A 21,032-nucleotide genomic window follows, 5' to 3' on the forward strand; every position below is an offset into this window, starting at 1 on the left:
ACTAACAGCACAGCACTCCGACGAAGACAAAACGAGATGAAAGGATTTGCATATAACGTGACGGGGTCGCTCATTCACACCAATGTGTACCTCGGCCACATACGAATTGTTACTGCGACATGCAAAACTGAGCTCAACAGAGTGGCCGACGGCATCGGGATCTGACATGTAAGTACAGGTCAGTAGTTCAAGCCGAACAAGCAAGCCTTGCATCGCAATTTCGGAGAGCTTGATTTGACGCTGAACAACTTCGGAACATTGTTACCAAAATCATGGTGGCAGGTGTGACGTAAAGTGGAAACTACCTTAGAAACGGGAGGCTGGAGAATTGCACGCCGCGGATTCATTCCGAAAAGACAGACGACGTTGAGAATTTGATTGATGCCTCCAAATTTAAATGCAACGATCGTAACTCGAGTACTGCTCCAAGTCCGCGTGTTCGGTCAACAAGTCGATGACTTTGCGGTCGCGCTCGTCCCAGTCACGATTTGTTTTTGCGAAGCTGTAAAGACTCACATTAGCCGCTGGGTTGACTTGAAAGAAATTCGAACTCACATGGTCTCGTACGGATGCAACGTGCTGCCCTCATAATTTCCCGTGTGGAGAACGTCGTTGCCTCCCGTTACATTACTCCCGGGCTTGTCGACACACCACTTCAAGAAGGCCGCAGTATCCTTCCCACTCGGGCCCGCATGTGCAACAAAACGACTCTCCATGGCAAATACATCCCCACCCGCCTGCATGATCCTCGTTGCCATTTGTGTCTCCCCATCAGTGACTGCGCTGCCCATGTCTTCGTAGCACTTCATGCTTGGTAGCAATACATTCATGAGGGTCTGCTGAGAGAAGGCCAGCACCATCGACTGAAGATGCGGTGGATAGGGTATGCCATTTGCACAATTCCAACTCATTCCAACCAATGTCGTAAGAAAGTCCAATTTGTCCCAGTAGGCATCGCTCCAGCATATCTTGTCGGCCCATGGAGGGAAGAAGGGCCCCCGCAGCGAAGAGTTGATGAACATGAAGCGCTTGTACGCTGTCGTCAGTGTGCTGTTTGCTGTAAGGACTTCATGAAAGCCGCCTAGATCAAAGCATAGATTTTCTCGCTCAACAATCTTCACGTTTGGTAGCGCTGCCACCTTCGACAGGTCGACCGTGTGAGCTCCATTGATCATGAGGATGAAGTCTGCTTTTCCWTGCAAGGCATGCTCACGAAAGAATGCGAAATTGATCATGCTCTCCTCAGTCTCATGGTAGGAGTATAATATGAGGTCTTGATTCGGTCCGTTCGCATTGGCTTCTCCTTTGTCTAGGCCAGGGTTTGCGATGCCGGCTTTCTTCACGGCCGATGTGTTAAATGCATCAATCGTAGCCTGCAGCTCTTGCGCTTGAGATTGAAGAGAGGCCACATAATACCAAATTAGAAAAAAGATTGCGGAGACTGCAAGAATGGGAGGCAGTTGAGCCTTTTGGGCTACCAACATGTTTTGTTCAGACAAAGTTCTGGTGAGCTGTTGAAGTTGATTTGTGTGAGAAGATCATATTTTACTCGTGCAAGGAAAAGCTTTGATAGAAGCAAGGGATGGGAAACGAGTACTTCTGATGAACGAGGGCAGCATTCCGTCGAAATCACCACGGCTGAGAGCCATTGGTCGTAGCCCGGCAAATCATCATCGCGTGAGAGTGCAGCCCAGTAATCAGCTTTTCCAACTGGTTTATGTGCCTCTCGACTAGCACAACGATGCAACAATCATTGTGAGATAATGTAGAACAAGAGAGACAACTCACCGTGCAGCGCAAAAGTCAAGCGTGCACGGCCCGGGCCACATTTGCTGACTTGCTGACTCGACGACATCACCTTACGCGATTGAGAACACCAACATTGCTCGAGCCGGTACAATCCACCACGACCACAATCATCCAAACCATCACAAAACCCACTTTTGATCTTTCCACTGTGTTCATCCAACTATCTCAAGGCCTTTATTAAAAGTCGCACGTTCAATCGAAGGCTCCGGCGAGCTCGCCACCATGAAGTCCATTACGTATTTGAAGATGGCTGCGACGTTCGTTACATACGTCTCTTCGACCCAATCAATACCTTATTAACTTGGTTCTAGAGGCGGTATCATCTGTATCGGAGGACCAGCCCTGGTGTATTGGGTAACGCCGTCTGAGGAGGAGTTGTTCTTGGCAAGTTCTTACGCACGCGCGGGAAGTATCTAGTGCTAACCCCGAGTGAACAGAAATACAATCCAGAGCTACAGAGACGATCAATTGAGAAGCGAAAGGAGAACCAGGAAAACTTTGACACTTTCGTCGGAAAGTTGAAGGAGTATTCGAAGAGTGACAAGCAGAGTGAGTGTTTGTCAATTGAACAGAAATGTGCAGTCATTAATTGATCATCAGTCTGGACGGTCTGGGAGCAAGAGGCCGAGAAGCACCGCAAGCAAGGCGTTCAAGCGGAGCTCGACCGAAGAAGAGACGCTGAGGCTATGCGGCAGGAGATCAAGGGCTCGATTAAGTGATCAAATCGAGTTTCCTTGAATGTACACTAGCTTTATGACGGTCATTCACAGGCGCAATCAAAACAGACACAATTTGCGAGCACTACAGGCAAGATGCATTCGGTCGTGYGAACCAATTCAATCTCCAGTTTGAAAAATCTGCATATCGGACCCCAGATAGCAGTACTTGGTTCCTGTAGGTACGCCACCTAATCTGCCTTCACCCGAAAACGTTCATCTTGGACACCTCAGCTCATCCTAGTCTTCTTCCCGCCGTCCTCGCGATCCGCGCTCTCCAATTTCCGCTTAGTAGAGCCCCCTGAGAATTTGCATGAGAGTGGTGGTATCGGTACCCACCTTCCGCCAATGAATTTCCACGACCTTGGGGCACTCCTCTCCGTCGACGAATCAGCCGCAAGTCTTGCATCGCCAAAGCCTCTTGTGATGGCCATGCCAGCGACTATCTTGGAACTTAGAATTTCGGACACCTGGGCAACAGAAGTCCGGGATCCCTCATCGTCCACAGCTTCTCTCTTGATGTTCGGTGGCTTGTATGTCACAACCTCTTCATCGTCCTCGTTCTGTTCTGTAGCTCGGTAGGATTCCTTCTTCTGCGGATTTTCGAAAGTCGCTGGCGCCTTCTCCAGAGCATTGACATACTCAAAGCAGTTCTTCAGAAGCCTGTTGATCTCTTCCTGTTCGTCATATTCCGAAGGGTAGCACTCACGCGCGGAGGCTTGTCCGCTTAGTCCAAGGTCCTTGATGCATTTCTTCCGTTCCTTTAAAATCAGGTCCGTACGGTCCTTCGGGTCAACCATTGGACCTTTGATTGATTTGATCAGCTTGTTGACTCCCCTGGTGACTGCGCACCGCTCTTTGCGGCGTCGTTCTCTGAAGTCCGCCTCACTTCGATGATCGTTTGTCGGCGTGGGGTCTGCCATATTTTCAGTCGCTGGAGTTGCTGAAACAGTCGACTCGTTCCCCGGGACGGAATCTTCGGCTGCTGGACTCTGTGATCTGGTAGACTGAATATCGGAACTAGACTCAGAAGTGCCCTCCTTCGTAGCATCCGATGGCGGCGGTGACAGAATCTGTTCGGAAGCCATCTTGCTGTCCATTGTGGTTGAAATGAGAATTGTTAAGATTGAGCCGCGTATGGTGATGGTCGCTGGCTTGTGAAATGCTTGAGAGTTTTCAGATTGTCTGAGCCGATATATGCGTGGCGTGAGAGAGTTTCGCTCTGCACTGGGCGGTAAAAGTGAACTCGTCGCTGATGAGCGAAGTTCTGTGAAGTTTGAGGRTGTTGTACTCTTGTTCTTGTCTCTGGAGTGTTTGGTAAGTATTCAGTATGTGTTGGCTACTTTGACTGAGACTGGTGTGTATGTGAAAGAGTGCACGAGTGAGAGTGTGCGAATGGTAGCAAGGTAAGAGTGTGAAACAGAGGGTTGATATAAGGTCCGAACAGAGCGTGCGTGATAAGCTTGTGTTGATGCTGGCTGGCTGGCTGGCTGGCATGAAGTGAAGCCCGCACACCAAGATCCCCACTCACTCTCCACCGCCATCATCCCAAACACTCCGATCAAAGAATCCCCTAATTTGCCTCGCACTCTCCCTCCCAATAAACCCTCTCAACACTTCCTCGTCCGCATTAGCAACATCCTGTACACTCTCAAATTCAATAATCAATCTCTGCAACACCTTGGCATTGACGCCAGGAACGCATCTGAGCATATCCTGCGGCGTCTGATTAAATGTCCTCGTCTCCGGATCCTCGCCTTCTCCAAGTCCGAGCTGCACGGCTTTGATCGGGTCAGGTTCCTCCTGCTGTTTCTTGAGATCCTCAAAGATCTCCGCGGTTTGATACGGTGAGCTACTCCAGATAATTCTCAGCTTCGGGAACGCGAGGGTGAGGAGGACCAGTTTGGATTGCAGATCATTGCCTACGAGGTTACTGCCGCTGGAAGCGGAATAGTCTGCAAAAGGTTCGAGAGTGAAAGCTTTCTGTGCGTCGAATTCGATAAGCAACATGGGGGACTTGTAGTATTGCAGCATCGTCTCGGCTTGGTTGTACAATCTTCCATCCGAGAACGAAGAGATCAAATCCCGGATACTCTTCCGCTCCACGCATATTTCCGGGGACAAAATATAATCACCCACGGTCAACATGCAAGGCACCACGACCATATTCCGGCCGTGAATGAGAGAGGGCAGACTGCTCCGAAATTCCCGCACATCCACCACGACCCTTGGTGGTTCTGCTGTTGCAGTCAGTCGACCTCCACCAGCAATTCGAGTGTTGACGGTGCGCAGGAAGGCTTCTTGGGGATCCAGATTATCGGTGTCGTGCGTGAACGTCAGCGCCATATTTCCCCTCTCGCGAATCAGCTTCGCGAAGGAATCCTTCTCCCTACGAACAGCAGAGAGATACCGCTGTTCCTCCACACTGCCTCCATAATACATAAAGTATACCCGCACCTGCCTATTCCCATGACTGCTCCGGTACATTTCAATTCGTCGAATAAAAGCCGCATCCGGCTCGTACATGATGACATATCTCGGCTTGGTCTCTTCAAGCAAGTGGTCATCCTTGTCGCCGTCGTAAGGGTGTATAAGTACAAGATCTCTCATATCGTAAAGTTCGTAATAGTCTTCCATGTCGTCAAGAGGATCGGCGCCGAGGTCGACCTTGTTGGCGTATGTCTCTTCTGTCGTCTCGTTCATAGCGAGATCGTGCATCAGAGACTGAATGTGGGATTCCTTGTCGCCTGCRACATGGACTGCCCCACTTACTGTGCGAGTCGATGCTGCACCAGCTCCTCCGCCTCCGCGGACTCTTCTTCGCTTGTTCGGAGGTGCTCTGCCACCTCCTCGGCCAGCTTGTGCACCTGGCTTGGTTGTGCCCATGATCTCTTGTTGGTTGGCCGCAAACAAATTGCTGCTCACTCGCGCGAAGTCTCGCTTCCACTGCAAGTAATAGCGGAGTTTCCGCCGCATGAGATACTTCGCACTGGGCTTCCTCTCCGTTGTGTCATCGTCATCTTCGTCTGCTGTTGCCTCTTTTCCATCTGAATCCTTGTGCATCGTTTGTAGATACTCACGTAACTGTCTACAAGTTCCATGATCTCCACACATGATGAGGATACTGCCACTCGAGTCGTCCTGTGTCTGTGGATGGAAGTAGACATCTCGCTCAATCTCCTCAAGAATCTCAGCTAGCAATCCCCACTTCGGCATCTCCTCCAGAACGGGATTCAGTCCATCGATTTCAGATGTTGCCGACATGCTATCCGCGATCCTACCAGTGTACACTCTCCTCTTCGCCGAGTCAAAAAGGGTATGGGCAGCGTCGAGGAATAGCCAGGGCGACTGATTCTGTCGATTCGATCCCTGTTGAGGCTGAGATGCGGCAAGCACAGTATCAAGATATTTGTGAAAGTCGACCGCATTCAACGTCAGCAGTGAGTGGAGGATGCTTCTCAGCATTCCCAAGTCTCGCACAATCTGTCTCGTACGGTAGCTGGTACGATGCCAGACTGGATCCAGCTGTCTCCTCACAATCGCATCAAACGATCGATGCAGAGCACTGTCCAGGTTCCAGTCTTCCATCTCCAGCCCAGGGTTGCCTTTCTTCAACTCCGATATCGACACTTCCACGCACTCCATCACGGCATTCTGGATATCTCGCATAGCATCCGTCATGGGCACTTCCAACTCAATGACCTCCGCTTTCCTCTTTCCCTCAAGCGATTTCGCGACAGTGACGTGAAATCGCGGGTATAATATAGGCTTCCTCAGAAACAGATTCCGTAGAATATTAGACAAGGGCTGAAAGCCCGAAGTGAAAGGCTCAGGCTGATCAGAGAAAGCTTTCAAGAAACCCTTCTTGTTTTTCTGTCTGTATATCCGCACAATGAAAGCCTCCAAGCTGGTCGCCGCCACGCGATCAGCATGCAGCATCACAAGTCCCGTCACCATAGCCGGGTCCAGCAATCCACTCAGGAAATCTACAATGAGAATCCGACTTGTAATGGAGCATATGCCGCCTCTTTTATACATCTTTTCGCGCGTGCCGACATTCGTCAAGTCCGTATTGACGAGCTGCATGCCGCGACAATTGGGACTCCCGCTCACGGCGGCGTGTTCTGCCAACGATTCGCCGATCCAGTCATTCTCGCGTTCGTCTGCACCTACGAGGATGACGACGTTGTGGCCGGCGGCGTCGTAGGAGTGAAGGAGGTTCGTGACGAGTCGCAGCAGGCCCAGGCCACGGGCGAGGATGAGTAGTATATCTTCATCGCGCAATTCGTAGAATGCTTCTTGCTGGAATTCTAGAGGCAAAGACAGACGCACTGGTGGATTTGCTGCCGCGTCGCCATCGCCGTTGTTAGCGACGTCTGGCATGGGAGCGACGAGGAGAGGTTGGAGAGGTGTGGGGTGTTGTTCACGGAAGACGCGTGAGCTTTTATTTCACGATGACGYTGTCACAACATGAGGTATGGGGATGTAACATTGACGTCGTTCAGAAATGAATTGCACATGAGACATCCCACAGTACAGAAAGCAGATGAAAAACATTTTGACTGGGTCATTTTACATTTCTGCATTTGAGGCTCGTCTGCCAGACTCCATTCTCCTTATCAACGCCCGGCATCACCCTTCGCCGTACCGTTTATCCCTCTCATGTCATGTCATTTCAATTCATAACTCGCTMGCCCGCCCGCTCAATCAATCAGTACGGCCATCTCCAGTTGGTGAACTCCTCTGGGTCAAGGCCAGTCTCGTAGCTGAAGTTGGCAGCACGAGTACGGCTGTCAATCAGCTTCTCCCTCGCACTAGCTCCCTTGTTACCAAGGACATCCTTCAGGTTGTCGATGGCGAGGATGGCCAGGGAGAAGCGATCGGCTTCGTTGCGGATGGCGAGTTCGAGAGGGGTGTCGATGTTACCCTTCTCCTTGTAGCCTAGTTTATATTGTCAGCGTCAATCAAATCATCGATCGTGATAGTGATAGTAATCGAACGTACCTCGCACGTGCATACGCTCCTGTCCCTTGCGGTTGTAGGTCATTCTGTGTACCAACCAAGGGTACGAGTGGAAGTTGAAGACGACCGGCTTGTCGGATGTGAAGATGGCCTCGTACTCAGCCGCCTTCAAGCCGTGTGGGTGGTAGCCGTTTGGCTGCAGCTTGAAGAGATCCACAACATTCACGAAGCGGATCTTCAAGTCGGGAAGAGCCTCGCGGAGAAGTGCTGTAGCAGCAAGTGCCTCTGCGGTAACGACATCACCGCAAGAAGCCATGACTACATCTGGCTCAGAGCCCYGATCGTTGGACGCCCAGTCCCAGATTCCGAGACCCTTGGAGCAATGCGCCACAGCGTCTTCCATGCTGAGGTATTGTGGGTGCACTTGCTTATCAGCAACGATGACGTTGACGTAGTTCTCGCTCTTGAAACAGTGGTTCATAGTGGAGAGCAAGCAGTTGGCATCTGGGGGGAGGTAGATKCGCACGACCTCTGGCGACTTGTTGGCGACAACATCGAGGAATCCAGGATCTTGATGAGTGAAGCCGTTGTGGTCCTGACGCCACACAGTGCTGGTCAGGAGAATGTTGAGGGAAGCCACCGCCCGACGCCAGGGCACCTCGAGACACTTCTCGATCCACTTGCAGTGTTGGTTGACCATTGAGTCAATGATGTGAATGAACGGCTCGTAGGAGTTGAGCATTCCATGTCTGCCGCTGAGGATGTATCCCTCGAGCCATCCCTCCACAGTGTGCTCTGAGAGCATTTCCATGACACGGCCAGTTGGGCTCAGGTTGCCGCCATCCTCATCCTCTGGTAGGTAACCGTTGACCCAAACCTTCTTTCCAGCCTTGTAGATCTCGCCAAGCTTGTTGCTCTCGGTCTCATCAGGTCCAAAGACACGGAAGGTCTTCATGTTGTCCCGAACAATGTCGCGAAGGAAGTTGGAGAAGATGTTCATAGATGGGCCCTCGGTAACACCTGGCTTGTCAACCTTGAGAGCATAGTTCTTGAAGTCTTGCAGCTTGAGCGGCTTGCGGAGGAGACCACCGTTGGTAATGGGGTTTTCTCCCATTCTCTTGCCCTTGGCTGGTGCCAGCTCCCTCAGCTCGGGCACGAACTTGCCATCCTTGGTGAACAACTCCTCTGGCTTGTATGATCGCATCCACGTCTCCAAGAGCTTGAGCTGCTCCGGATCGTTTAGAACTTTCGTGAGAGGAACCTGGTGAGCACGCCAGAAGCCCTCAAGATGGTGACCATCGACCTTCTTTGGAGCAGTCCAGCCCTTGGGAGAGCGGAGGACAATCATTGGCCATCTCGGTCTGAACACCTTGCCGGAATCACGAGCTTCCTTCTGGAACTTGCGGATTTCGTTGACACAGTGCTCAAGAGTGCCGGCCATTGCCTGGTGCATCGTCTCAATGTCAGATCCCTCCACAAAGTAGGGCGTGTATCCATATCCCTGCATCAATGCAGTCAACTCCTCCTCCGAGATACGAGCAAGAATGGTTGGGTTGTTGATCTTGTAGCCGTTGAGGTGGAGGATAGGAAGCACGGCACCGTCGGTAATTGGGTTAAGGAACTTGTTGCTGTGCCAGCTGGTGGCCAGAGGGCCGGTCTCGGACTCACCATCGCCCACAATCGTCAATGCAATCGTTTGCGGGTGGTCGTAGACGGCACCGAAAGCATGTGAAAGCGAGTAACCAAGCTCACCTCCCTCGTGGATGGAGCCTGGGGTCTCTGGAGTCATGTGCGAACCCACTCCACCGGGGAAGGAAAACTGCTTGAAGAATTTCTGCAATCCATCAAGGTCCTCGCCCTTGTTAGGGTAGACCTCGGAATAGACTCCTTCAAGGTAGAAGTTGGAGATGAGGCCAGGAGCGCCATGTCCAGGTCCAGAAACGACGAAAGCATCAAGATCATACTTCTTGATAAGACGGTTCATGTGGATGTATGTGAACGACTGGCCAGCATCTGAACCCCAGTGTCCAAGCAGACGAGGCTTGATGTGTTCTTTCTTAAGAGGCTCTTGCAGAAGTGGGTTCTCCTTCAGGTACAGCATTCCCAGACAGAGGTAGAGCGTCGCGTTGAAGTATCGGTTGATCTTGTCGAGCTCATCCTTGCTAAGTGGATTCTCATCGATGGTGGAGCGCGTCTTGGTGAAGACCGACCATTGCTCCTGCTGGTCAGTCAAGCCGTGGATTGGCAGCTCTTTGGAAGCCATTGTGAGGGTGTTGACCTCAATGAGAGTTGGAGGTGAATGGGGTGATGAAAGGTTGGTGTAGAGAAGAGGAATAAATTTAATGGAAACACCACCCAATGTGGATACCTGCGAGCTTTCTTACCTCACTTGCGATTTGCTTTCGTCACACGCGAAGCGCGAAGCGGCGAGGTAAGAGCTGCAAATCTTTGGAGACGGCACTGTGACGGGACGCGGCGGATGGGCAACGTCATACAGCAGATGTTTCCACGGCTCCACCAAAACAGCCAATGAAGTCCGTCGAATGCTGAATCTAGCAGCATGTTCGGAACACTTTCCGACGGGAGAGTCGGCGGCGAGGCGTCAAGGTGAGAGATGTTGCGTGGGATGCGGGACGTTGATTATTTTCAGGCACAAAAACACAGCGTCGGAAACGCGCGGAGGCGTTGCCTTTTTTCCCACAGCTTCTCGGCCCGCCATGTTGAGCAGAAGAAAAATTGCCTGACAGCATCAGCGGCGTTTACTTTCTCGCCTTCACATGCCAGAGGATCACACATTGCAAAGGCCTAGAATGTTCGCCCGCAGCAAACATGTCATGAGCTGACGGGGCCCTCCACGCCAACAATCATACCATTTCTACATGATACACCATCATACAAACCTTCTCGCAAATCGACCAATGATCATTCAAAAAGTGAGTTCAGTGGGTATCGTGTGCCTTAAACAGCAGCAGTAACAACGCATCCCGCATCGACCTGCCCGTCGTACTCCATCTATTGCCATTCCATTCATGACGTACACCCGAGTTCCAAGATAGATATACCTATACACAATTATCCATTCATCGTTCATGACCGCTCATGACCGCGCGAACCAGCTCGCACGCTTGTTGCCCGAGTTTCCGGCCTCCTGGCTAGCTTGCAGGCCAGCGAATGTTGGAACTGAGGGCTGCGAAGAGCTGTCTCCGCCGCCACCTCCGCGCAGAGGTTTCGCTATCCGACCGAAAGCGTTGTTGACAAAACCAGATGGTGCAGGTGAGTTTGGTCCAAGACCGCGAGTCGAGCCGGATTTGGCGGCCTCGAGGCGCTCCTTAACGGCCATGAGCTGGCTTTYGAATCTGTTTGCAATGGTTAGCTGGCTTTGCAGAGAATACAAGGATAACGGCAAAACATACTTGTGGTTCGCGACCATCAACTTTTCTTGACTTTCCTGCACCAAGCCCTCCAAGCCTCTGATGCGTTCGCCTCGAGCGACAAGCTTCCTCTCTGCTATGGCGACTTCTTTCTTGAGCTGAGCGTTTTGCTCGACCAGTTGTCGCTGCACCATTGTAAGCTGCTCTAGATTGCGCTCCAAGAATGCAAGCTTCTTCTGCTGCTGCTTCGAATTGCTGCTTCGCAGGATGGAGTTGTACTGCTCCCGTGTGCTGTCCAGGCTGATTTCCAACTCTACCACCCGCTCGCAGCGGTTTTGAAGATCACGCATGAGGGACTTCTTAATCGTGTCAAAGTCTGCGAGCTGCTTGTGCAACGATGCGCCATTCGCGCCGCCCACGGTTTGCGACCTGAGCGCATCAAGCTCGCTGCGGATACGAGCATTCTCCTCTTGCTGTCTGGCGAGAGCCTCTTGAAGCTCTGGTGAGTTGACGCCGCCATCCTGTTTGGAGAGAGACTCGAAGAGACTTTTCTTGACATCTTCGACATCTTCCTCGGACAGATTCCGTTCGAGCAGGGCTTGATACTCCTTTTGTGCTTGCAAGATCTTCTGCTCGAGGATTGCAGTATGAGCAGAGTCGGATTGACCGCTGGTGCTAATGTCTGCTTGACGGACCTGGCTCTGAAGGTCCACAAGTCTATCCTTTAGTGCGTTGAGCTCGTCCGGCGCAATTGCCTCTCCGTTCTCTGCAATCTCGAGCAAGCTCGACACTTGCTGCACCATCTCTCTCACTTGCTCCTCACGACTGGATCCATCGCCGAGATCGAAGCCTGCCATCATCTGGGCCATGCGCTCCTTCTTCAGCCTCTCCTTCTCATCCAACAGCGCAGAAGAGTCTTTTGCGGACATTTTCGCATCGAGAAGCTGGTGCTTGACATCATCCAGTTCTTGTGTGAGTTCCGCGTTCGCCTCTTTGAGGGAGTCCATGGTAATGGCAGCCTCCTTGTTCTCAAATTCAATCTTCTCAACTTGCATGCGCAGGGTCTCAGTGTCGCCCTGCAACTTCTCGTTACTGCGCATAGTTGTAGTCTGTGCGTCACGAAGCTCCTTCAAGTCGTTTCGTGCAGCCTGAAGAGCTTGTTCGGCCGCTGCGAGGCTGCTCTCCCGCTCTGCTAACTGGTCTTGCAGTTCATTCTCCCGGCGAAGAAATTCCTCTTTCTCATCCCTTTCCAGAGGAAGGCTGGGGGTACCTGCCCGATCCATTTCCATACGGCTGTCTGGTCTAGGAGTGCCAGGTGTTTCCTGTCCTGCTCGGAATCTGCTGGTGGGAGTTGCAGATCGAGGCGGAGCCGGCGCCGCTGGTGTCTTACCCATTTCGAGCAAAGCGGGTGTCCATTGCTCTTTGGGCACGCTCTCACCCTTGCGCCAATTCTTGACTTCACCCTCGAGAGTGGAAATGTACGATTCGAACGTGGTGACTTGCCCTTGTGCCTTGCGGAGTAGAGCCTTGAGCTGAGCAGGCGAAAGCTCCTCGTTGATCTTCGCCTTCTGTTTGATGGTCTTTGCGCGTTCACCGAAGCGTAAGGTTGAAACGGTCTCCGCATCGTTGTATGATGAAGGTGAGGCGTTGATGATGAGTGTTGTCCGCGAGTTACCACCGAGTGATTCTTGGAGAATGCGGGTAAGCTTGCTGTCTCTGTATGGTACGTGCGTGCTTTTGCCATCCGAAAGAGCGTTGATGACCATGCCGAGCGCAGAGAGCGACTTGTTGATCTTCTTGGCCTCCTCTAGTGTTTGTCCACTGRCACCCGTCTTGCCAACCTTTTCAGAACCAGCCAGATCCACCAGAAACAGACGACCAGATCGCGCGGTCCCCGACTCCACATTCTTTTGTGCCACCTCAATAACGAAAATGGAGTGGGATCGCGAAGATTCCTGGTTCATGTTTGTTGCCGCAACGGCTCTTGCACTTCCTCCACGCTCAAGGACTTGGTAGACCTCTTCAACAGATCCCACGTAAAACTCGCCGAGGCCCTTGACATAGACTCCGCGCTGCTTGTCCTCATGGATTGGTAGGTTGTCGTTTTGTGGGACCAGCAGATCGCGAATCTTCTCCATGTATATTTCCATATAGCTCACCTTGACGGTGAATTCAATACTGCCATCACTTCGCAAAATGCTGCTGAAGATTTGCTCGACAATTCGAGGAATGATACCCTTTTGRTCCTCATTCGCAATGTCGGCGCCCATCATGGTGTACGTCTTTCCCGAACCAGTCTGACCGTATGCAAAGACCGTTCCGTTGTAGCCACCCAGCACATCATCGACGGTACTGCGGATGGAATAGTCAAAGACATCCTGCTGGGGGGTGCCGACCTTGAATACGYGGTCGAAGGTGAAAGCGCCGCTGGCTTCTTTGGAAGAGATGGAACACGTGTCGTCGCTGCTGAATTCGACAATCTGCTCGCTGCCTGCTGCAAGCTCAATCTTATTCTGAGGTCTGAACCTCGCCACCACTTTTATCGTGGTAGGGTTGGTGGAGGCCATTGGGTTGTCGCGCAAGCGCTCTGGGCGCTTCAAGCTGAGCAGGAGTGTCCTAGGAGAAGGATGTCAGGTGTCCGGGCGCCTGAGGCGCGTTTAACGGGAGTATAATGTCGGGAGGGTCTGGTGTAGTTCTAAAGTGTTCGGCAGCGCGGCGGGTCGATGTCGAGTCGCGGAGCCAGTCCAGTCCAAGGAGCCGTCCGCTAGTGCAGGCGGAGCCTTTTCGTCCCCGTGGTGCTCGTAAAAGGCCGTACAACGTAACGAATAGCACACCTCAGGCGCGCGTGTGTCTTTTCGTCGTAGCAGCGCTCGAGCGAAGGCGTAAGATGTTTCGAGCAGACGTGGGGGTGTTGTCGAACGCTGTTGTTCTGCCAAAACAACCCGGAAGTCTAAATTCCTCCCCGTTGTTCCCGTCTTCCGAAACATTTCTGTCGCGTCGAAGTAATTTGAAAAATGATACCGTGGGAGGGACATGGAGAGGATCTGGTCGACCGATGAACCACTGCAAGATGATGGCTCCGCCACTGCAATGAGATTCGAGTGGACGTGGACATGGACATGTCGTTCTGCGGGACGATGGGAAATAACTGGCACGGGCGTGTGCATGAATGGCATCAACAACAAGTGTGTCAATACCGGATCCACTCCTCCGATGTCACGAACGCAATCATTTCAATCAGGTCTATGCGAAACTCTTCACCTGCGCCCCGGCCGACAAGATGACAATTAAGACGAGGATAAAAGAGGGTGATGGATTGTCATCTCTATACATCAAAAAGCGAACGCCAAACTTCTATCCACATACTTACCTAACCTTCATGACCAAGCAGGGCTTTGACTCCTATCCGCAGCTTTTGCAGGCGAGTGTAACCTCTCTTTTCAATCGTCTCGGCTTCTTCCTCAGGCGCCTCATACCGATCATTGTCATCCTCGAGTTCCTCAAAGTCCCTCGCGACGACCGGATTCCATCGCTTCAAGTACTTGGCTTCATCCTCTGGACTCAACTCACCACCTTCCTCCAACTTGGAATGATCATAACCCTTCAGCTCCTCCTGTGGCTCCTCCCAATCATTCTCGCCGTCGTCGATGTCGGCAAACTCTCTCTTGACAAGCTCATGGTCATATCCCTCCAAGCTGACGTCGACTTCTTCGTCGTCACCATCCGGGTCGTCAGCGAACCTTCTCATGAATTGCTTCAGATCCGCGGAGACGCGTTCGGTGTGCTTGACATAGTGCGGCTTCATCCGTCCGAGGCGCTTCCTTTCAGCAGCAGAGGGTGAAAAGACCAACTTTGGAAGAACCAACTTCGCATCCGCATCTCGGCGCTCAACAGGGATAGTATCATCTGCTGCGTCCTTCTCGTCCAATTCCTTTTGATATTCCTCCTCGGAGACACCATCGGGAACTGCGTCATATTCCTCGTCGTCTTCTGCCAAGGATGCGGCAAGTTGCGCGGCGAATTCGGCATCGTCTTCAACCTCTCCTGCTTCGCGGGTGAGGAGGAGGTGATCGTAACCATCGAGACTGGTGTCGACATCTTCACCAAACTCAGCTTTAATAGCTGCAGCATCCTTCTCTAGCGCATTGCGCGCATAGATTTGTTGTTCAGTGGCGCCAATCTCCTCGGTGTTTCTTGAGGCATCTGCATGGGAGGTCACTGCTAGGCAGGCAACTGCAAAGCAGGCGATTTTGATGTTGCAATGCATGGTGTGAGAATGGTACCTTGATTCGGTGAGTATTGGAAAGACAGCGGTTTGGATACCTCTTGTAGGTAGGTGGAAGGATCGAGGTGGACTATGGTTATGAGATGTCCCAGTCATAAAGACTGTTTTCGGCCATTGTTTCGCTCAAAGGGTGCGAGAGATCCGCATGGCTGCATTGGACATAGAATGAAAATGGAACAAAGGCGACCTCGTGGCAATTTCGTGGAGGAAATTACATGACGACGTTTGATCGTGGTAGACAGAGAACAGTAAGTCAAGACAATTTCATACTCGAATGTCAACATTTTCGTAAAGAATATGCCGTCACAATTCATTGGAAATCAAGAAGATCCTGGCGCATTCTTTAATTCCAGCTGGAATGCAGCCCCTGAAAGCTTGGCATGTGAGAGGAGTGTGCACGAATATCTTCATGACATCTTCGAGGCCGTTGGGACAGGAATATTGGGATGCCTCAACTGTCAAAAGGCACGTATGTCAATGCGGGTAGTTTGCATTCAGAGGGGAGCCCGTGCCTGCCACGTGGTGACGTGCGAAGAGCTCTTCGACTTCACTTTTGCGTCATCTAGCTGCCTCACAACACCAACTTCGAGGCCATCATTCTGTCAGATCGAAACTCGAGCTCTGCGACATACTATCAAGCGCTCATGATGGCAGTGCACACACTGTCGAACGCGGACGGCACCGATGGCGACGAATCAGCCATTGCTGGCCAGGGCAGCGACGTTGAAGATGAGAAGATGGTGGAGAACATTCAAGGACTGGCCCAAGAACTGCAAGACATGATTTTCGCCTACCTTTACGAAGCTCCTGCTTTCGTGACCATCACTAGGAACTACCAACCACCTGTCGCGCTCCAGCTGAGCCGCAAAATTCGAGAGCAGTTCGCGGAAGACTACTACAGCACCAAGACCTTTGAGTTCAAATTTATCAGTGAAGCCGAGTCCGACCAATACGAGAGCAAATTTCTTCTCGCTCGGTGGGTCATGCATTTGGAAGTCTCACACCGGGAGAAGATTAAGAACGTTCAACTTACGCGGCCCTGGTCCTTCATTCGTCGTTGCCTGGACATTCCCAATGAACTTAACGATGCCCACTGTGAATTCGGCATGATGGATATACCCCATGCGAAGATCGTACTCGGGTACGTCCGCGATTCGCGGTGGGTCGACAGGTATGATTCTACCGGATACATTGGAGCATGGATGAGTGGTGATTTGAGAAGACACCTTTGAAGAAGAGCAAAATTGACCATGTGCCATATGCATGCAGAGACGACAAACCCCACATTGTGACTCTGACTGGCGTCGTTCGGCAACAGAGTAAAGACGTTCAAGCCAGGCCGCGTGACTGGTTGGGGCCAGTAAGTCATCAACCATGAGGAATGGGAACCATTCAGAGTTCTGGGAGCCACAGGAGCTGCAAGACCAGTGGCTGTCGAGGCTTTACAGCCAAAATTTAACCTTCAGGCAGCAATTCGGATTTATTGTATGGGCCAAAATCCCATAACCTTTCTGATGCCCGATGGCATCAAGACAGCGGAACCATGGGACGAATCTCACATGTCCAGCCATGCCCACTGTAGAATTTCCAACTCCTCCTTCTCTTCATGTCATATTTCCATCGTCTTTGTATGACCGCACCGTCAACGCCCACCTTGAAAGATACTCATTCTTCAGGACTCTCCCTACCACCACACCAAAGTTCCCCTACTGGGCTGACTGCACCGTCTGCGCATCCGGTCCCTCAACATGGCTGAAGATTCGAGTTCGTCTTCCACTGATGGACTAGATCTCATGATCCGGAAGCTCCCACAGGAGTTGTCCGACATGATCTTCTCTTTTACACTACAGACTCCAGCTATTATCACAATCACCAAATTCCGCGTCGATCGAGTTGGTGCAATCTACGACAAGCCATCATACACCCCGCCGCTAGGACTCCGATTGAATCGCGAAATACGGGCTCGATTCGCATCGGAGTATTACAGCACGACTATCTTTGAGTTCTTGTCGGAATGTCTCACAAAAAACCCTCGAGATGTGGAGGGTTACAAGCTTAATCCCATTTTGCATTGGCTTCGCAGCTTGAGCCCAGAGCATAGGGGCGCCATCCGTTTCCTGCAGTACACTGAGATCAATCACCTGTGCACTGTTAGACGGCAGCGGCAGCAAGAAGTCGGGTACTGGAAGTCCATGGGTCATCACCTTCGGACTTTTCTTGAAYCTGTTGAGCGGGATGACATGATGCGAGCTGAGATAGTGCTTGCTGCCATAGTTCTGGACCCATGGAAGAAGGTTCCGAGCATCAGGAGGATCGAGAGGTATGACATAGATGGGGGAATTCTAGAGGAGGAAGATTTAAAGCCGACGCGGGAGATGCATAGCCGTCTGATACCGGCTGGGGAATACGATGACAAGGATGAACGCGGTTGGAGGATGGGATCTCGTAGCGGCGGAAGAAGAGGTATGGCCGCCGTCTCGGGAACTCCGAGCGGAGGGACTATGAGGAGGCCGTAGTCGATGTTGACTCTTTGTGTGTGTGTGATCTGATTTACCGCGGATCATTGCTGAAGGGAGATGTGGTTGAATCGAGGAATTAGAATCATGGAATCGAACGAAACAGCTCCAATGTCTAGTCTGAGTATATGAGAACCACCATCCTATCATACCTGAACGTATCCGTGGTTCTTTTGAATCCCTCCCAGGGAACACTAGTTCAGTCTAGTCCATCTAAATGATTTGGGCCCATTTACGAGTCAAAACAAGCCCGTGCTCAAAATGCGACAATCGCTTGCAAGCTCCTTCCTCCCACTGCACCTTCCACTTCCACTTCTTCCGCGACTTCTCATCACAACAACACCAACACCCCATCGCGGCGGACAATCACAGGCACTACATCGACAAGCCAAGATCGCCTCTACGTTCACACCGTCCAGACACCGCCAATCACTCGCAGTCGAAGCAGCCGTCAGAACAATTACTCAACAAGCTTATCGCGCCTCATCAACACTCCCCGCCGTCCGACAGACGGAATTACCGCCAAGCAGACTTCTGGCGGCTTCAGAAGCGGCAAATTCAATCTGAGATCCTCTAGTCAGATTCAAAGGCCCTTCGAGAGCATTTCCAATTCGAGCAATCCTCACGCCAACAACACCCGGTCACTCAGCATGGCCGAAATCACAGTCACGGCCTCGAGCGTCGTGGAATTGGATAGGAGAATCCAGGCTCTTCCACAGGAACTACAAGATGCAATCCTCTGGCTTACTGATGGATTCGAGATTCCTACCACCACGGCGGTCACCAAGTGCAGCTACGAGCCCAGTGACCCTCAGAACAGGATCTACGAGATCGTGCGGTGTTACAAACCACCACTTGCGCTTCAATTGAGTCGGAAAGTACGTGCTCAATTTTCCAAGAAATACTACAGCACTACCGTGTTCGAGTTTGTGGTGAGACACATCGGCCGTGTCTTGTTCCAACGCTTACCCAGGGCTTTCCTTGGTCACAACGATGCCCAACGCCTTGTAGGCTGGCTTACTACCTTGAGCCGAGCACACAGATCATATATCACGTCACTCCAAATTACAAAAGTCCGGCCCTTTGAGACATATCACAGAAATCACTCTGTCTATTGCAGACAGATTGCAGATTGTGTCCGACCTCTTCTGGCGAGCGTTGATATGGAGGAACCTGACGTGGCGGTCGCTTGCAGGCCGCATATGGGAGAGCGACTGGAGAGGTATGACATGAGAAGCGGTCGACTGATGGAGGATGGGTCGATCTAAGCCACGTGCAAGATTCAGAAGTCTAATTTGCACGTGAACTTCCCAATTAGGAAGGAGCCCGTGCTCAAAATGACATACTTCAACTCCAATCTCCTTCATCGTTCTGACATCGACACAAACAACTCTATCGTGAGCAATAACTTGCAGACTTGCCTCATCCTCACGGCCTTCATGCTTCAACATCATTGCAAGCCCTGACAAGCCGTTCTGACTTGCAGCGAGCGAACATGGCCGAAATCACCGAGAACAACACCGAGTTGAACGACAGAATCCAGGCTCTGCCGCTCGAGCTCCAAGATATCATTCTATGGTTCACCGATGCTTTTCAGATTCCTGATACTCCAGTCTCAATCACCGAGTTTTCTCCAGTTTTCACCGACCGGTACCAGAACATCCCTACCTACGCGCCTCCAATCGCCTTTCAGCTGAATCGAAAACTCCGCGCTCAGTTCGCCACAAAGTACTACAGCACGGTCACGTTCGAATTAGTAACGAAAGATCACGCAGACCTCTTAACGCCGCGCCCTTTCCGGAAACCGGCAATGCACTACCTCTCACGTTGGCTGAAAAGCCTTAGCAAGTCACACCTGGATTTGATCAAGTCGCTTCAGTTCACAGAATGGGATGGTGTCAGGGGTTACTATCAAAATTACCAGGAGAAATGCATTGTGGATGCAAAGTGCTTCAAAGCGCTTCTGACCAGATTGGGGATGGAAAATATCGAACGAGTGAAGCTGGTGTTGGCTTGTAAGGTCAGTAGAGACAGAGAAATCATGGAGTTGGAAAGATTCAGTGTGCAGGACGAACAACTGTTCGAGTAACATGATCTCTCTTCTCTCGCTCGTCGAGCTTTGGATGGTTAGGTCAGGTGGCTAGTCATCATTATGGCAATTGGCGAGAGCAAGGGAATGGGAGGCACTCGATTATACAGGGGATGCGAAGCAGTCCTAGACCGTTGTATCAAACATGGCGGGCATCTAGGCTCCAATGGACTGATTCTGAACGGAAACGGGCTTCGCGAGGTTGATATTTGTGGCACGACTACATGAATCCTTGACGATTAAGAAAAGTCTCCTTCTTGAAATATGCGTCGTATCCCGTTAGCTCTTGTACTGAAATGACGCGACACTCGAGGGCTTGCCGAGTTTTGCATGTGACAGTTTCTATGTCAGCAAGCTCACGCTGAAAGCAACATAAGTCTCACTTACCATTCTGCTCTTCATTTTATACTCGACTCGAACATTAATCCACAACTTTGACATTATCTTCAATCCCCTACCGCTAGCAAAGGTATCCTTTACCTTCTTCTAACACCACCTCTCGAACAATCAACCACATTATGGCAACAACCTCCGACGCCCCGATTCCATCWATGCATAGCGCGCACTCTGCCCACAATGAACTTGCCGACCGCATCAGAGCACTACCTCAGGAGATCCAGAATAACATCCTGACACTCTCCCTCCAACTCCCGACCACTGTTCGCATTAACAAGGACTACAAACCTCCACTCGCCCTCCACTTAGACCGCGCATCTCGTACCAAGTACCTCGAGGGATACTACACTAACACCATCTTCGAGACTACTCCACCAAATCATCCATCGACCGGACACTTGGACGTCGATAAGCACGGAGTACCTATCGAGGACGAACTCCCAAGTCTTGTCACATGGGTCAAGTCCCTGAGCCCGTCTCATAGACGCATGATCGGCATCTTCCACTTCATCGACATGAACCACTGGAATGACTTCCTAGATGCTGGAAAGCTACTGAGCAAGAAGCGTCGATATGCACGAGTCCATTTCCAGCGCATTGGAAGAAGTGAGTATGACGGAGATTTGCAGAACGCTAGAGTGGTGCTCCGCTCCACGATCACCAGCGAGGCTGGAAGGGAGGTGGAATTCTTTTGGGAGAAGACACCGGTGGGTCAGTCGAGCTGGTGGGTCAACTCGAGTATGCTTTACGTAGACTCATCGGTTGGGGTGTTTAATGGATGAATAAATGAGTATGTGGGTTGAGCAGGATATTGTAGTGTGCTCAAAAACGACGGAAAACGATTAATCAAGCTCTAAGTAGCTGGAAGTTCCTTACTTGAGATATCCG

The 21,032-nt window shown here is 51.4% G+C and overlaps 11 protein-coding genes; 5 read left to right on the forward strand and 6 right to left on the reverse strand.

The window, feature by feature from the left end:
* Positions 1-393: 393 nt before the first annotated feature.
* RCC_06910 (uncharacterized protein) lies at positions 394-1,484 on the reverse strand (the record flags this gene model as incomplete). XM_023772170.1 has 2 exons in its annotated part: positions 394-502; positions 556-1,484. The coding sequence occupies 2 exons, from the start codon at positions 1,482-1,484 to the stop codon at positions 394-396; spliced, it is 1,038 nt and encodes a 345-aa protein (XP_023627938.1).
* A 547-nt stretch (positions 1,485-2,031) lies between these two features.
* On the forward strand, positions 2,032-2,528 carry RCC_06911 (related to Assembly factor cbp4; the record flags this gene model as incomplete). XM_023772171.1 has 4 exons in its annotated part: positions 2,032-2,066; positions 2,121-2,193; positions 2,247-2,358; positions 2,410-2,528. The coding sequence occupies 4 exons, from the start codon at positions 2,032-2,034 to the stop codon at positions 2,526-2,528; spliced, it is 339 nt and encodes a 112-aa protein (XP_023627939.1).
* A 227-nt stretch (positions 2,529-2,755) lies between these two features.
* Positions 2,756-3,625, reverse strand: RCC_06912 (uncharacterized protein; the record flags this gene model as incomplete). The annotated part of the gene is made up of 1 exon (XM_023772172.1): positions 2,756-3,625. One exon carries the CDS (start codon positions 3,623-3,625, stop codon positions 2,756-2,758), a length of 870 nt encoding a protein of 289 aa, XP_023627940.1.
* Positions 3,626-4,052: 427 nt separating this feature from the next.
* RCC_06913 (probable MUS-38 protein, involved in nucleotide excision repair) lies at positions 4,053-6,908 on the reverse strand (the record flags this gene model as incomplete). Its single annotated transcript, XM_023772173.1, has 1 exon — positions 4,053-6,908. The coding sequence occupies one exon, from the start codon at positions 6,906-6,908 to the stop codon at positions 4,053-4,055; it is 2,856 nt and encodes a 951-aa protein (XP_023627941.1).
* Positions 6,909-7,236: 328 nt separating this feature from the next.
* On the reverse strand, positions 7,237-9,750 carry RCC_06914 (probable phosphoketolase; the record flags this gene model as incomplete). XM_023772174.1 has 2 exons in its annotated part: positions 7,237-7,466; positions 7,530-9,750. 2 exons carry the CDS (start codon positions 9,748-9,750, stop codon positions 7,237-7,239), a joined length of 2,451 nt encoding a protein of 816 aa, XP_023627942.1.
* An 834-nt stretch (positions 9,751-10,584) lies between these two features.
* On the reverse strand, positions 10,585-13,425 carry RCC_06915 (related to kinesin; the record flags this gene model as incomplete). XM_023772175.1 has 2 exons in its annotated part: positions 10,585-10,843; positions 10,901-13,425. The coding sequence occupies 2 exons, from the start codon at positions 13,423-13,425 to the stop codon at positions 10,585-10,587; spliced, it is 2,784 nt and encodes a 927-aa protein (XP_023627943.1).
* Positions 13,426-14,228: 803 nt separating this feature from the next.
* On the reverse strand, positions 14,229-15,125 carry RCC_06916 (uncharacterized protein; the record flags this gene model as incomplete). The annotated part of the gene is made up of 1 exon (XM_023772176.1): positions 14,229-15,125. One exon carries the CDS (start codon positions 15,123-15,125, stop codon positions 14,229-14,231), a length of 897 nt encoding a protein of 298 aa, XP_023627944.1.
* Positions 15,126-15,790: 665 nt separating this feature from the next.
* Positions 15,791-16,375, forward strand: RCC_06917 (uncharacterized protein; the record flags this gene model as incomplete). Its single annotated transcript, XM_023772177.1, has 1 exon — positions 15,791-16,375. The coding sequence occupies one exon, from the start codon at positions 15,791-15,793 to the stop codon at positions 16,373-16,375; it is 585 nt and encodes a 194-aa protein (XP_023627945.1).
* Positions 16,376-16,891: 516 nt separating this feature from the next.
* Positions 16,892-17,659, forward strand: RCC_06918 (uncharacterized protein; the record flags this gene model as incomplete). The annotated part of the gene is made up of 1 exon (XM_023772178.1): positions 16,892-17,659. One exon carries the CDS (start codon positions 16,892-16,894, stop codon positions 17,657-17,659), a length of 768 nt encoding a protein of 255 aa, XP_023627946.1.
* A 1,495-nt stretch (positions 17,660-19,154) lies between these two features.
* Positions 19,155-19,748, forward strand: RCC_06919 (uncharacterized protein; the record flags this gene model as incomplete). Its single annotated transcript, XM_023772179.1, has 1 exon — positions 19,155-19,748. The coding sequence occupies one exon, from the start codon at positions 19,155-19,157 to the stop codon at positions 19,746-19,748; it is 594 nt and encodes a 197-aa protein (XP_023627947.1).
* A 518-nt stretch (positions 19,749-20,266) lies between these two features.
* RCC_06920 (uncharacterized protein) lies at positions 20,267-20,926 on the forward strand (the record flags this gene model as incomplete). The annotated part of the gene is made up of 1 exon (XM_023772180.1): positions 20,267-20,926. The coding sequence occupies one exon, from the start codon at positions 20,267-20,269 to the stop codon at positions 20,924-20,926; it is 660 nt and encodes a 219-aa protein (XP_023627948.1).
* Between the last annotated feature and the right edge of the window lie 106 nt (positions 20,927-21,032).

This window comes from Ramularia collo-cygni, assembly GCF_900074925.1.
Source record: "Ramularia collo-cygni strain URUG2 genome assembly, contig: RCC_scaffold10, whole genome shotgun sequence".
Taxonomy (NCBI): domain Eukaryota; kingdom Fungi; phylum Ascomycota; class Dothideomycetes; order Mycosphaerellales; family Mycosphaerellaceae; genus Ramularia; species Ramularia collo-cygni.